The 14,379-nt window shown below is 37.9% G+C and overlaps 1 protein-coding gene and 1 long non-coding RNA gene across 4 annotated transcripts; one reads left to right on the forward strand and one right to left on the reverse strand.

Moving 5' to 3' along the window:
* The first annotated feature begins 616 nt into the window (after positions 1-616).
* LOC137137824 (V-set and immunoglobulin domain-containing protein 1-like) lies at positions 617-8,677 on the forward strand. Of its 2 annotated transcripts, XR_010915782.1 has the most exons (6): positions 617-972; positions 1,389-1,736; positions 1,950-2,297; positions 7,115-7,187; positions 7,300-7,335; positions 8,080-8,677. XR_010915782.1 is itself a non-coding variant. In XM_067524543.1 (4 exons), exons 1-4 carry the CDS (start codon positions 897-899, stop codon positions 2,698-2,700), a joined length of 957 nt encoding a protein of 318 aa, XP_067380644.1. In that variant the 5' UTR covers positions 618-896; the 3' UTR covers positions 2,701-2,933. The 2 variants fall into 2 exon arrangements, 1 of the variants encoding a protein (XP_067380644.1); XM_067524543.1 differs by lacking the exons at positions 7,115-7,187; positions 7,300-7,335; positions 8,080-8,677 and adding an exon at positions 2,516-2,933 and having other exon boundaries at positions 618-972.
* LOC137137881 (uncharacterized) lies at positions 3,471-6,042 on the reverse strand. Of its 2 annotated transcripts, none has more exons than XR_010915835.1 (3): positions 5,889-6,042; positions 5,214-5,424; positions 3,471-5,085 (listed from the first exon to the last, which is right to left on the reverse strand). It is a non-coding gene; the product is annotated as an uncharacterized lncRNA (long non-coding RNA). The 2 variants fall into 2 exon arrangements; XR_010915836.1 differs by lacking the exon at positions 5,214-5,424 and having other exon boundaries at positions 3,607-3,621; positions 4,302-5,085; positions 5,889-6,039.
* Positions 8,678-14,379: the final 5,702 nt, after the last annotated feature.

A 14,379-nucleotide genomic window follows, 5' to 3' on the forward strand; every position in this document is an offset into this window, starting at 1 on the left:
AGTGAGGTACAAGTCCTGTGGCAGTGTGTCCAAATGCTCCAGCAACATCCAGGAGACTTGGATGGTGACGAAAAGCACCTGGAGAGGAGATTCTTCCTGAACCCGTTGTCCAGCTACACTGAGGCACCACCCACACTGTGTCACCTGTCACCAAGTAGGTGGTCCACCAGATCTCTGGATTAGCCAGAACACTAGAAACTCTTTTCTTCAAATACTTTCTGCATTTGACCTTTACCTTAAGTTTAATGTGTCCCACACCATGAGGGACACAAGTTGTAGAGTAGGTGCCAACTAAGTACTGATTCAAACAGGGTGGATTTTGTGTTGTCTGCCTGTTTGCTGGTTTTTGGTTGGAAGGACAAAAGAAAATTTGAGGGTCACTCTGCCCACCACAGCACCACTGCACGTCCTGGCCTCTCATTCACAAGTGAAGTGTTTAGTGGATCGATTTAGTTTAGTTTTTTCAAAATGTCCTGTAAGAATGAATAGAGATGCAGCATCATGTGATTGGATAAAAGTCCAGCAGGTGGCAGGAGAAGCTGTTGATTCTTCTTCACAGTTTGTATTGAGTTGACTTCCTATTTCTTAAAACTGTCAAGTTCCTGTCAAGACTGTCTGCAGCATAATTCAGACATGGCCACAGTTTGGCAGCATGTGATCAAGTCTGCATGTGCGGGAACTTGTGGGGTTTCAGGAAGTGTGTGGGTGTGTGGTTGTGTGTCGCTTCCATGTTACTAACTTGTATCTGATGAAGTGCTGTGGCACCTCAGTGTTTCAGAGAATAGAGAACAGCTCCGGCTGACGGTATATTTTCATGTGGCGTTGACAAACTCGGAAGTCGTTCTTACTGTTGCTTTAAATCGACTTTACTTAATTTAACGGATATCGCGAGGAAAATGGCCGCTGTAACATCTGCGTCAGTCCTGTCTACTTTGCTTTTACTCTGCATCTCTCCGGTGTTTGTCTTTGGTGGTGAGTATAGAAGAGTAAAGAAGCTAAAGTAGAGCTACCTACAGTTAATCCATCTAAAGTACATACACATAATCCACATACTGATACTTCTGTAAGGATCATCTTCATATGGGAGGATTCTACAATTGTCATTTACGTGTTTGCCGTTGGCTGGAGGTTGATTTATTTGAAATGTTTTAGTTTTACATTTAACCTAAATAATTGTCTAATTGATGCCATACTGTCTGTGTTATGTGCAGAACTTAACTAACTATATAACTTTGTTAACATCCAAATAAACAGTGGAATTTCTTAAGTAATTCATGACGTGTCAGATATTCTTAGCTTTGTGCTACTTTGGAAGTAATCAAAAAATTGTAAAATATTTCCAGTTACCGTTTAACTTCTCCACATTGTGTTTATTCTTCTTTCTTCAGTCCAGAACATCACAGCTCGACCAGGAGAAAATGTGTCTCTGCCATGTTCAGCTCATAAAAACTCTCCCATCTTAGTTATAGAGTGGAGGAGACGTTTTCAGAATATTTCTGATGTTGTCTCTGTGTATCGGGATGGGCAGTCTGATCCTGATGTGGAGCATCCATCTTATATCAATCGGGTGGAACTGAAGGATAAACAGATGAAAGATGGAGACGTGTCTTTGATTCTGAAGAATTTGGAAATTCAGGACACTGGAACATATGAGTGTCGTGTCATCCAGGGAGAAACAGACGAAGGAAAGAGAACTGAGACAAACTGCATTATCAACCTGATGGTTTTTCAACCAGGTGAGTGTGAGTGTGAGCGAGTGTGTGTGTGTGTGTGTTATCTGACTATATACCTTTGTTAACTTCCAAATAAACAGTGGAATTTCTTAAGTAATTCACGACGTGTCAGATATTCTTAGCTTTGTGCTACTTTGGAAGTAATCACAAAAAATTTTAAAATATTTCCAGTTAATGTTTAACTTCTCCACATTGTGTTTTTTCTTCTTTCTTCAGTCCAGAACATCACAGCTCGACCGGGAGAAAATGTGTCTCTGTCATGTTCAGTTCACAAAAACTCTCCCATCTTAGTTATAGAGTGGAGGAGACGTTTTCAGAATATTTCTGATGTTGTCTCTGTGTATCGGGATGAGCAGTCTGATCCTGAGCAGCAGCATCCATTTTATATCGATGGGGTGGAGCAGAAGGACAAACAGATGAAAGATGGAGATGTGTCTTTGATTCTGAAGAATTTGGAAATTCAGGACACTGGAACATATGAGTGTCGTGTCATCCAGGGAGAAACAGACCAAGGAAAGAGAACTGAGACAAACTGCATTATCAACCTGATGGTTTTTCAACCAGGTGAGTGTGTGTGTGTATGTGTGTGTGTGTGTATCAGAGGTGAAGCTGCTTCCTGGTTGTTGATGTGAGAGTGAACCATCACAGATCAGATGTTGCTGATGAGACTTTGTAGCAAACAGCTGCTATGAGTGATGGGATCAAAGTGCAGTAGATAATGTCTGACAGGAGTTTGAAGAGGAAATGGATTCATCACCTCACATCTCATTCTCTTCTTACAGGTGGTGATGAGAAGAATGGAGGAGATGGAGGACACAGGGTTGGACTGAAAGTTGGTCTCTCAGTTGTTGCTCTGCTTGTTGGTGTTGTTGGTGTTGTTGGTGTTGTGATGTATAGAAAACGTAAAGGACTCAAAGAGGAGACTTCATATAAAGCTCCTGATGATAAAGACACTGACCATCAGTAGGTGTAAAATGTCTCCTCAGTTTCCTCAGTGACTAATTCACTGATGCAGGACAAACAGCAGTTCAGGCTTCAGCCTTTTTCTTTTTATCCCACAGTAAATTTTTACTATCAACAATGTGATGATGCATTTCTTAACATTTCTTCCTCAGTCTCTGTGTTTCTCAGCTCTAAACAGACAAGTGTCATTTTAAACTCGACTCAGTCATTTACTAACTCAGTCTGAGGAAACAGTGACTCTTTGTTTCTCTGCAGGACAGTGAAAGTGGACAGAGACAAACAAACCAAAGCTTCATGTTTTATATATTAAGGCTGTTACATTATTTGAATATGAAGATCACTGTTTATGATCCTGTTTGTTTCACCTGATGTTTGTCATCTGACACATCACACACTGATAATATTATTCTTAAACTTTCCCACAACTAAATGTGAACAGGAGTCTCGCTGTATTTGGTGATTTTAAATGTGTTATTGATGGAAATTATTAACTGTGATCAAACAGTTTGTTTAGTGGTAAGAGGCTGGACCTTGTTTTTCTATCCAGTTAGGTGCAGACACATGTTCTTTCATTTGGCACAGCTGTCCGGTCCAGGCCTCTGACCCTGTACTGTGGTTGTTTTTCAATTAAAAATCAAAAGCAAAGTCAGAGTTTGATTTCTTTGATAAAAAGAATTCTAATTTCTGGATTTAGTGGGTTTAATGTTATTTTAGAAAAACGGTTTGTACCAACAAATTTGTCCTGTATGTGCAGGAAACAGATGAAGACAGCTGCTATCAGCTGAACTCACATAGAAATGTTATTATCCAGTTCTGCCACCTGCTGCTTGACACAGGGAACAGTTCCATGGGTCGTTTTGTTTAGTTCAGGGGCCTCATTTATCAGCTCTTCATATAACGTCTCTGAGAGCAGTCAGACAGAAACCTTTCAAAATAAAACATATCCTGAATTGATGTGTCAGGTAAAATAAGTACAAGAACGTTGATGTAAATAGTTTGCTGACCATACTTAGCATACACAGAAACAATAAAACCATTTCCACCCTCAGCACAGCTATTAACATATTAGCAGTATAGCAGCCCAAGCTGTCTTATACAGGGAATTCATAAAGTCACAGTAAAACATGAGAGAACACATTTTCAACTTTGGCCTGCACTCATGAGTATAATATAAAACTTATTTAGTACTAAAACAACCAAGAATTATATTTTAGGTTTATCTGTCTAGCACTTTTTAACAATATATAAATTAACAATGTAGTTAATGAAACATTAAGTTATTAAAAAATACATCCTGGAATCTAATGTGGCCTCCACAAATTTCTTTTTTTTTTTAAACAACACAGTTTAAGAAACAGCAAAATATAAAATTTTATTTTGTATGCTAATTTAAACAACATCAACTTTAAAATGAAGATTAAAACAGTTGCAGAATTATTATCTAAGGATGGACTTGCCAATCAATTAGTTATCACAGCTTTTCTGTATCAAGACTTTCATGTTTGAATTATTGTTCAAAGTTAGTCAATTTTAGGACAATGCAAGGCTCTTCTTACAATGTGCTTTTATTATTATATTATTATTATTAGAATTATTAAAAATCACCTTAAAATTTTCAATTAATGACAAACAGATGGCAGGCAGTCTCTTTGAAAACAGACGGCAAGAAAAGTATCGCTGTGTTCACCATCTGACCTAAAGATAAACATATGTAGAGATCACAGGGCAGGAGAAGAGCCTTCACACATTTTGGATACTGTAAACAGTTGTGAATGAAAGTTTACATACACTCATCATGGGCATGACTGTCATGACAACATTAGGATTTAAATTATTTCTTTGAAGAGTTATGCTATGAAGATGAGTTATACAACAAACATGTTTAATATGTAGCCATAACCAAGCTTGTGGTAGAACTCTGGTTAGATATTTAACAACTCTTCTTTTGGTAGAGCTAAATAAGATGTGTTGCTTTTGTGGCACAGACCTGATTCTTAAGCATGATCAACATTATTTCAATAGGTTTAAAGTCGAGAATTTGGGAAAAACAATCCAAAAGCTTAATGTTAGCCTGTCAACTTCCTGTTACAGATCATGATTAAGAGGCCTTGGGGCTGGCAAATTAAAAGACATTTCCTATCAGATCTTCATGTCAGAGCCGTAAAAAGTGGCATTTGGGATGAAGCTGAAAAATCATTCTAGGATGTTATTAACATATTTGCTGACCATTTCTTTCTGTGTCTGTTTGGCTGTTGTCAACTGACTGTAGGCAGAGACGTTTGAGTTCACTGTTTGGTTCTATGAACACAAGCTTGTTTGCCAGCTTACTGAATCCTCTGACTGGTTTGTCCACAGCCGTTTTAGGCAAAGTTGATGCCTCTTCAAGAACCTAAAGTAAAAATAATATATTAGGATTCTACCATAATATCATGCAGTAGCAAAATAGTACCAAAAATTAAAAGATACATAATTTCAATCATCAATTATTATTTATAAAAAAACTCAATCATGTAATGCCTTTGTGTTTGTTGACCCTAGTACTGTCTGACCACAGGGTCAGTGGTTCGATCCCCGGTCCCAGCTATTTGTTGAAGTGTCTCTGGGCAAGACACTAAACCCCTAACAGCCCATTCCACTCCCCAGCTGTGCAGAGCCGGTCCAAGCTCAGAAGAAATTGGGGAGGGTTGTGTCAGAATTGGCGTCATTGGTGTTTTATGTGAATCAGAAACTAGAAGATAGGACCAGGGTTAAGAACCAATGAATCTTATGTATTCAAAATACTTGTAATACTTGTATTATTCTAAAAAGCACATAATCTGCTGTAGTCAGTGCATTGCTGTATTCCAGTATTCAAAACCTGCTCTACTGAATTTTCCTATAAGTCACATGAATAAAACAATGCAGCAGTGTTACTGATGAAAAAAAGGCTCCTGGTGCGATTTTTTTTAGAATATTGACAACAGGTCACCTATGAGCAAACAACACAGCGACAGTCTTTGAAATATAGTTATTACAAAATAAGCTTTAGGTGCCATTTGATGTGTTGACATTAACGTTACTTTCCAAACATGTAACGTTAAAGTTACTTGTAGCAGCATTTAGCAGCTAACACTACAGGAAGCTTAGCAAACGTATTACATTGAACGCTAACAAACAACAACACGTAAAAACGTTTGTGTGAAAATACTTTACCTCATCAATCTCGGAATCCAGAGATGAAGACGACCAGTGGAAAAACCGCAGTACAAATACCGATGACAGTAACTGCCGTCACCTAGAAATTTAATTTGGAAGAAAGTTCTCGTAGCTCGAGACATTCTGCGTGTGCGCAACTCTTCTTTTTTTTTTTTCGCGTGCGCAGCCCGGGTAGCTGTGGCAGCCTGGGTATGACGTAATCCCTCTCTCTCTCTGGCAGTACACTTAATAATGAATTAGTGGCTGGAGAGGCGCGCAGATCATTTACTTTAGTAAAAGTAGCAATACCACAGTATATAAATACTATAAGGAAAAGTCCTGCATTCAAAATGCTACTTAAGTAAAAGTACAATATTATTAGCTCAAACTACTTTTGTGACATTAGACATCACATAAATGAATGTTGTTTCATTGGAATAACATTATTGATTCATTAATATGTCAGCTGGTAATGATAGAGATAAGATGATTATTACTTTAAATACTGCTGGATGGCCTATGAATTTCCAAGGATTTTTATGAGTTTTTTTTTTAATGTTAGTGTTAAATTCCACTTTTAGGTAGCTGGCTAGAGTATTAAATGTTCAATGAATGTTTATACCATTGTCCACCATCAAATAACTCAAATAGCTAAGAATGAAGAACCTTTACTTCTTCAAAGAACAATTTGTAGGAGCCAAAGAACCACTGACCAACAAAAATGGTTCTTTAAGCCTGCATGGATTTTCAAAGAACCATCCAGGCTTCTGAAGAACCATTTTTTTCTGTGTGTAGTTTGTGGTTTAAAAGTAATATTGTATTGATGAAATTTAAGCTGAGGAGTTTTTTAAATGTCAGATGATTTAAACTAATCCTAAATTACCTTAATGGAATAAAAATACCATGTGATCTGTTGTTTCCATATCTAATAGAGAAACAACTGTAGGGTATAGTTTTTAATTTCTGATGTTAAATTACTTCCCATCTTCAGATGTAGTTTTTCTTGTCCAGTTTCTTGCCCTTCAAACTGTCTCCAAAAGATCAACAAATCTGCAAATGTGTTCAGTGATGAAGAGATAAGTTGAGTGTTAATGGACGTCTTTTAAACACACTGATGCTTGGAGCCATCTACTGGTCGTCTGTGGTGTTTTACTTTAAGGCTTTAATGATCTTTTTATATTTGTACCACATGATCTGTGGTTTGATCTGTGGCTTCTTCTTTTCTGTTCGTATGTTTCCTGCAGCTGCTGTTCAGAGACACTCTGACATGTGGTGGTAGCTGCAGAATGGACAAAACATCAGTTGAGAGGCTGCTGGGTGAGTCCAGTCTGCTGGATGTGTTGATGTGTGAATGTTGAGAGAAGATCACTGCTGCTTCCCACAGTAGATCAGTTATTACAGCTCAAACCTGACTCTCATTTCTCTTTAGTTGTGACTTCACTGCTGATCTGCACAACAAACCAAGGTCAGTCAATGTTTTCTATGACACACTGAAAATGTCTCATTGTGTCTGAGAAAGATGAGTTAGTGTGAAGGACACAGCAGGAAGTCATAGAAACACAGAGACTGTTGAAGGTTAGATGTTGGTGTTCACTGTCTCTCTGTGTGAATCTTTACTCACTGTTACACTGATCTCTACTTGATCAGTTTTATGTCACTGTGTGATCATCACTTTTTTCCTCTCTATCATCTGCCTGAAACTAGAAGAAACTCCACTGTCTCTGTATAAGATTTCCGTGTTTAAGTGTCTGCAAATGTTCAGTGACAAAGAAGAGATAAGCTGAGTCTTTATCTATGGATGGTTTTAAAAACCCTGATGTTTGAAGCCATCTGCTGGTCGTCTGTGGTGTTTGACTTTATAGTTCTTCCTCATTAGCTTCAGTTTTGGCTGTGAAAACTGCTGCTGAGTCGAGAAATTGTCCTCGTTACATTATCCCACTGCTTTAACTACTATTTAAATTTTTCTTTATAATGATTTTCTCCCTATTTAGAAAAATGTTATATTGATTTTCATAGACTCCATATTTAAATAATCACATGCTGCATTTTAAGGTTCTTTGAGTTGAAGTCTGCTGAGTTTTTTAAATTTCAGATGATTTGAATTAAAATTAAATTAAAGTAATCAAATAAAAATATGTAGATCTTTTTATATTTTGTAACCATGTGCTCTAATTTTAGTGATTCTTTACTCACTGTTACATCATCTCAGTGATCACAGGTCGTCTGACTGTGAGTCCCAGCAGCTCTCAGTTTTTTGAGGGAGAGTCTGTCTCTCTGAGCTGTGAGGAGGACGACAGCTCTGCTGGATGGACAGTGAGGAGGAACACAACCAAAAGACAGAGGACTCCGTGTGGAGGTGGTTGGGGAAGATCTGCTGGTTCTTCCTGTAGCATCAGTTACATTTTCCCATCGGACAGTGGAGTTTACTGGTGTGAGTCCAGAGACGGATCAACCAGTAACAGCATCACCATCACTGTCACTGGTAAGATCAGACTGTGGAGTTAGTGTTGATGAAGCTGTGTGGAAATGGATGAAATGCTGTAGTTTGTCTCTGTGTTGAGGTGGAGCAGTGATCCTGCAGAGTCCTGTCCTCCCTGTGATGGAGGGACATGATGTCTCTCTGCACTGTCAAACAAAGAGGCCTCCCTCCAAGCTCCCAGCTGATTTCTATAAAGATGGCTCCCTCATCAGGACTGAGCCTACAGGTCACATGACCATCCACCATGTTACCAAGTCTGATGAAGGCCTCTACAAGTGTCACATCAGCAGTCATGGAGAGTCTCCACCCAGCTGGATCTACGTCACAGGTCAGGAGCTTCACTTTGATTTCAACACTTATTTCATCCACATTTTTAACTGAACCTGTGGATTCTCTCTACAGAAAAACCTACTACACCAGCTCCATCTACCACGCTCTTCGCATCAACCCCGTCCTCTGTCTCCTCTTCCCCCAATGTTGTATTCAGACTGCTCCTCCACCCAGTGGTGTTCTTTCCATACTTTATCTCCACTCTCCTCATGGTGTCTTTATATCGAAACAGACCCACAGGTAACACTCTGTATCTTTCATTCATCAATCAATCATTCCAAAAAAGAACCGTTAATGTTTTCCCAGCTGATATATTTTCTACTTTTTTTTTTTTTTACCTAAATCTGACTGTAGGAAATCACCTGTCTGTCTCCATGGTGATGACATCACCCACACGGGCTGATCAGGGATTAGATGATGATGATGATGATGATGTCACCACAGAACATCACTTCTGATCTGATCCAACATGATCCATGTGTTAATCTTTTGAAAGGGAGCTACAATGTCAGAAACAGTAAAGTATCCAGAACACTTCCTCTGGGACTCCACATGTTCTACTTTCACTTATACATTAATGATGTTAAACTCAGATTGTCAAAACTCCAGTCGCAGCATCAGGTTGACATTAAACATTTCTGTATTATAACTGAAACATTTCTATCAGAACATTGTCAGGTTTAGTGAAGTTAGAAAGACTCAGTTCAACCTGATTCATGATACAGTACAGAACAGAACATGTTGGACGATGCACAGTAACATGATATTTTGAAATGAAAATGTGACAATAAGAATCATATAATTGAACAATGGATCACAATATAAAGTCAAACTGAGACTCACACAACTTGAAGTTGTAATTTATTTTTCTTAACACTAGAGGACGTCACAGGCCAAACATGTTTTCTTGACTGAGTGACTCTGACTTTTACTTGTTAACTGATCATTAAAACACAGAAGGAGGTGGAACTGAGGAAGCTGTGTGGCCAAAGTTTGGTTTTTCAGCATGAGGACAAAGAAAAGGGGGACACAGCTGTAGACCCAACAAAGACTATTTGCAATCTTTGTTGATGCACTGTGGTTTAGTTAGATGGCGGCTAACACCAATAACATGTTAACGGTGACATCATCTACAGTGACATCTGAAGGCAACATCACAGTCCCAAGCTACATTAGTGTTACAGCTACATTATCACCTGTCAGTAGGACATGAGGAGTTTTGTTCTTCACATGCTGCAGAACTGTCAAAAGTCTCACCTGCTGCAGAGACATATGGACATGTTGACTTTCTTTAAATAAAAAATTAAATAAATAAACTAGTCACTGACCTAAACTACAAATACAAACTAGAAAAGGCAATTTCTGAGGAAATTACGTGGGAGAGCTGTCAAGCCGCCCGGCAGACGCCGACCGCTGCACTTTCAAAGCAGCAAACGCAGAGCAAAAGCCAAAAACTTTGAAAAGATGCAGATGAATAGAGATAAATACAGACAAAAGGAGAAAGAAGCAAGATGTAATAAAGAAAAAGAGAAAGAAAACAAAAATCCAGGAACAGTTGAATTAAGAAAAGTTAAAAACGTAAAAAGAAACAAAGGAAGAAGTTAATGAGTAAAAAGTTATTATAAAAGAGTAAAGAAAACAGGAAGTAAATAATTATAAATAATTTATAATTCTAAATAAAGTTACCATTTTAATACTGAAAAATAAAAAAATGAAAGAGGCTTTTATTTTAAAAGTGTGTTTTCTGTGTGTGTGTGTGTGTGTGTGTGTGTGTGTGTCTCCACTGTGTATCTTGAGGGAGAAAAACTGTCAGGTAAAGTGTTTGGACACAGCTGGAAGTCATTGAAACACAGACTGTTTAAGGTCTGATGTCGGTTTTCTAGGTCTCATTTCTGTGATTTGTTTTTTTACTCACTGTTTCATCAGCTCAGCAGTGGTGGATGAAGTACTCAAAAGCTGTACTTAAGTAGAAGTACACAAATAAAAATGTGTTTTAGTAAATGTATAAGTGATGTTTCCACTTAAGTAATATGATCATCCAGCTGTGAGAGACTCTCTGAAACACAGAACACAAAGAAACTGTTGAGGCTTTTCTGATACTTCTTGTACAACATTTGGACATGTGGTGGAAACAGGAGAGGATTGATTTTTATCATCTCTAACATTTGTTACTAAACGCATTCAAACACATTTTACACAAAAGTCATGAGAAAATAGGTTCATAAACCAACATTTAGTTGTTACTGTTAGATTTTTTTAGACATTATTTGCAAAAAGCAAGTAGAAATTGTGAATAATGTAATTTAGAAATAATTATTTCATGACTAAAATAAATAAGGGTTTGATTTTAGATTTTATTGTAAAATTATAAACCAATTGTTGAAATCCTGTATTGTGCTTTATTATGTGAAAGGGCTGAAGGCCAGAGACGTCACAGAAACAGGTAAATCATATGTTAAAAATAGAGGATAAATGACTAAGCAAACAGGAAGCCAAAAGGAAATATAGGAACTACATACATAGAACATTAAACATACGTTAAATCCCTTTAATTAAATGATAATATATTTTTCTTTTAAAACTAAATTTTCAAATAGATTTTTAATGGAAGTTTATTTCAGAATTCCAAATATACTATACATGTATTTATTTATTCTTGTATTTAGACATTTATTTATTGATGTATTAATTGTTCAATTTCTAAATGTAAATATTTCGTCTTTTATTAGTCAATTAAAGTATTACATTATGTAATGTGATAATTTAGTCTATTTTTGATGGATTAAACAAATGTTTAAATCCACACTTGTTCTTTGATGATGGTTCGGTGTGTCATATTTATATACAGCTCTATATCAACAACACAACATACTGATTTTTAAAATTTTATTCTAAGTAATATTTAACAATAAACCTACTAAAAACATTGTATAATGGTAAAAAAATACAGAGCGGGTGAAGCTTGTCCTGGATTAAATAACAGCAATTAGACATTTTGAGAAAACTGTTTCTAGCGTCACAAGGTGTCATTGGGACAGTTAGATTCTCCACTAAACCAACTTAATAACCACAAAAAAACAGCCAAGACAAAATAGGACAATGCAGCATCATGCTGCTATTTATTCACGTAGGACAGTTTAAGACATAGTGAGTAGTATAAGACCGACACTAAAGCGCGTGCACGTGCGTGTGCATGTATCGTGCGTATAGTGCATGAGTGTGCATGAGGCCTATTGACCGTTAATTACCCCATAACCCCTCCTCCTCCTCCCTAATCACATGAAGGTGCATGTACCACCACTAGGGTTGTTCGCGTGATGGTTCATAGTAAAATGACATCTGTCAGTTACAATAAAATCTTTGGGTCCAATCAACTGTTTTCAACGTCACATGTTAAAGGGAAACACCTCTTTTAAAACTTGTATATAGTTTAAGAAGTAGCCTCGTTATTATCGACCTAGCGATTGTTGCCGCTAACGCTGTTGATGTTGTTGCTGCTGCTGAATTTAAAAAAACAAAAAAACAAAGAAAAATCGCCATCGGTGACCATCCCGTGCTATTGCCGCTAATATTTTTCTCCACACAAGATCAAAAAATGGCATACGGACCTACAGGTATGTCTCACGGAGATCTGTCTACTATCGAACCTGTTTTAGATGCTGCGATGGAGTGCTGTGTGCCGCGTAAAAAGAGACCTGTGGAGTTAAATCTAGAACATCGGGGAAACCAGGGGTATGTTTACAATGTTAAATACAATTCGGGAGATATTGAGCTAAGTGTTGCTAACTGTATTGATGGAGATGACTGTTCACAATGCATGCGTTTTTCGGTAAAAGACTGGAGACTTACTACATCAGTGTGCACCGACCTGAACCAACCCGGCTTCCCAGAGTCGATGTATGTAGTGCAATAGGTCAGTGCCACAGTGCCTGTGATGTACAGAATTGAGACCGATCGTTTTAACAAACCACGTGAAGGATTTATATTTTTTCGTATATGTGAGGATGTGGATGGTATGATAGCCGCCAGAGGCCGTTCAGATTGGCTGGAACGCCCATACCCCATTTCATTGGAGGAATGTGACACATGGTTTGAAACTGTGTTTTTTATACAGTGGAGCGACTGGCGAACCCTGCAACAACTGTTTGGTTATATTGATAACGCGATACAGAAAGACACGGTCTACACGTATTATGAAGCTGTTAGAAAACGTCTTTTTCTCACTACTAATCCGAGCACTGCGCAGCATGGGCTGCCTACCCTCAGTTGTCTGTCTATGCCCCGAATCATCAGGCAGGTTGACTACTACTGAAAATTAAATGGTAATTATTGACATGTTTATACTTTATTGCATGTAATGTGTGTGTGTGTGTGTGTATTGACCAAAATGTTATATATTTTTTTATAGAGAGGCTGTAATATGAAGAGGAGACAGCCCGAAGTGGTTTTATGGATGACGCTGTGGTACCCATCACCCCTACGCTAACAGATCCTTCACCTGTGTATAATGTATATACTGACGACCAACCGGATGATCAACAGGAGGTCTATTTAGCATTCAGACGTGGGTGCGTGGAAGAAGAACTCCCCCCAAACATGAACGAATCATCCGAGAGGCCTACGATCTCTGGTGTCGTTGAAAAAAAAATAAATAAATAAATAAATTAATTAATTAATTTAAAAAAAAAAAAAAAAAAAAGTGACAGTTGTTGAAGTATGAACGATAAACGCAATTGTTTGTGTCATCGTTGAAATAAAAGAGATGTTAAAAGGAATTATTGGTTCATTTATGTTTTCTGAAGCGATCATGGAAAGCACTCTAGATAAAATATATTATGATCCATCCCACCCCGGAGGTTTAGGCAGTATACAGAAATTGTATAATGCAGCGAGAGCAAACACAGAGGAACAGCCATCTCTCTCAGATGTCAAACAGTATTTACTGAAACAGGATGTGTATACTCTTCACGCCAATGCAGCCAGACATTTTCCAAGAAACAGAATCCTGGTCAGTGGTATAGACAAACAGTTTCAAGCTGACCTGGTGGACATGAGTGCCTATGCCACACAGAATGACAACGTGAGGTACCTGTTGACATGTATTGATGTTTTCTCCAAGTTTGCTTGGGTGAGGTGTCTTAAAGATAAATCGGGGGCTTCTGTAACGAATGCATTTCGGGACATACTCAGAGAGGGGAGGATTCCTCATACTCTGATGACAGATTCTGGTAAAGAATTCTATAATAAAACTGTTAAAGTCTTTTAATATTCGTCATTTTTCAACTAAAAATGAGACCAAAGCATGTGTTGCAGAGCGGTTTAATAGAACTTTACTCCCCACGGGCCTCTGGAATTCTACATTTCATCAAGTGGAGAAGACTATCTAGACCTAAATAATACATACCTGTACACCCGCGTCAAAATCACCAACCCTGACGGGTCAAATATTGCAAATGCTGCAAATGTGGGATTTGTGAATTATCCGGGAGCATCACTTTTTTCTCAAGTGGACATCACGTTAGGGGATCGTTTGATTACTCAAGCATCAAATACATATCCATACAGAGCCATTCTGGAACTGCTTACAAACTATGGAAGAGACACTCTACACACACAATTCAGCACGGCTCTGTTTTGCATGGATACAGCTAACAACATGGACGATTCATCGATAGATGGCGACAATGAGGGTCTTGCATT

This window comes from Channa argus, chromosome 12, assembly GCF_033026475.1.
Source record: "Channa argus isolate prfri chromosome 12, Channa argus male v1.0, whole genome shotgun sequence".
Lineage (NCBI taxonomy): Eukaryota > Metazoa > Chordata > Actinopteri > Anabantiformes > Channidae > Channa > Channa argus.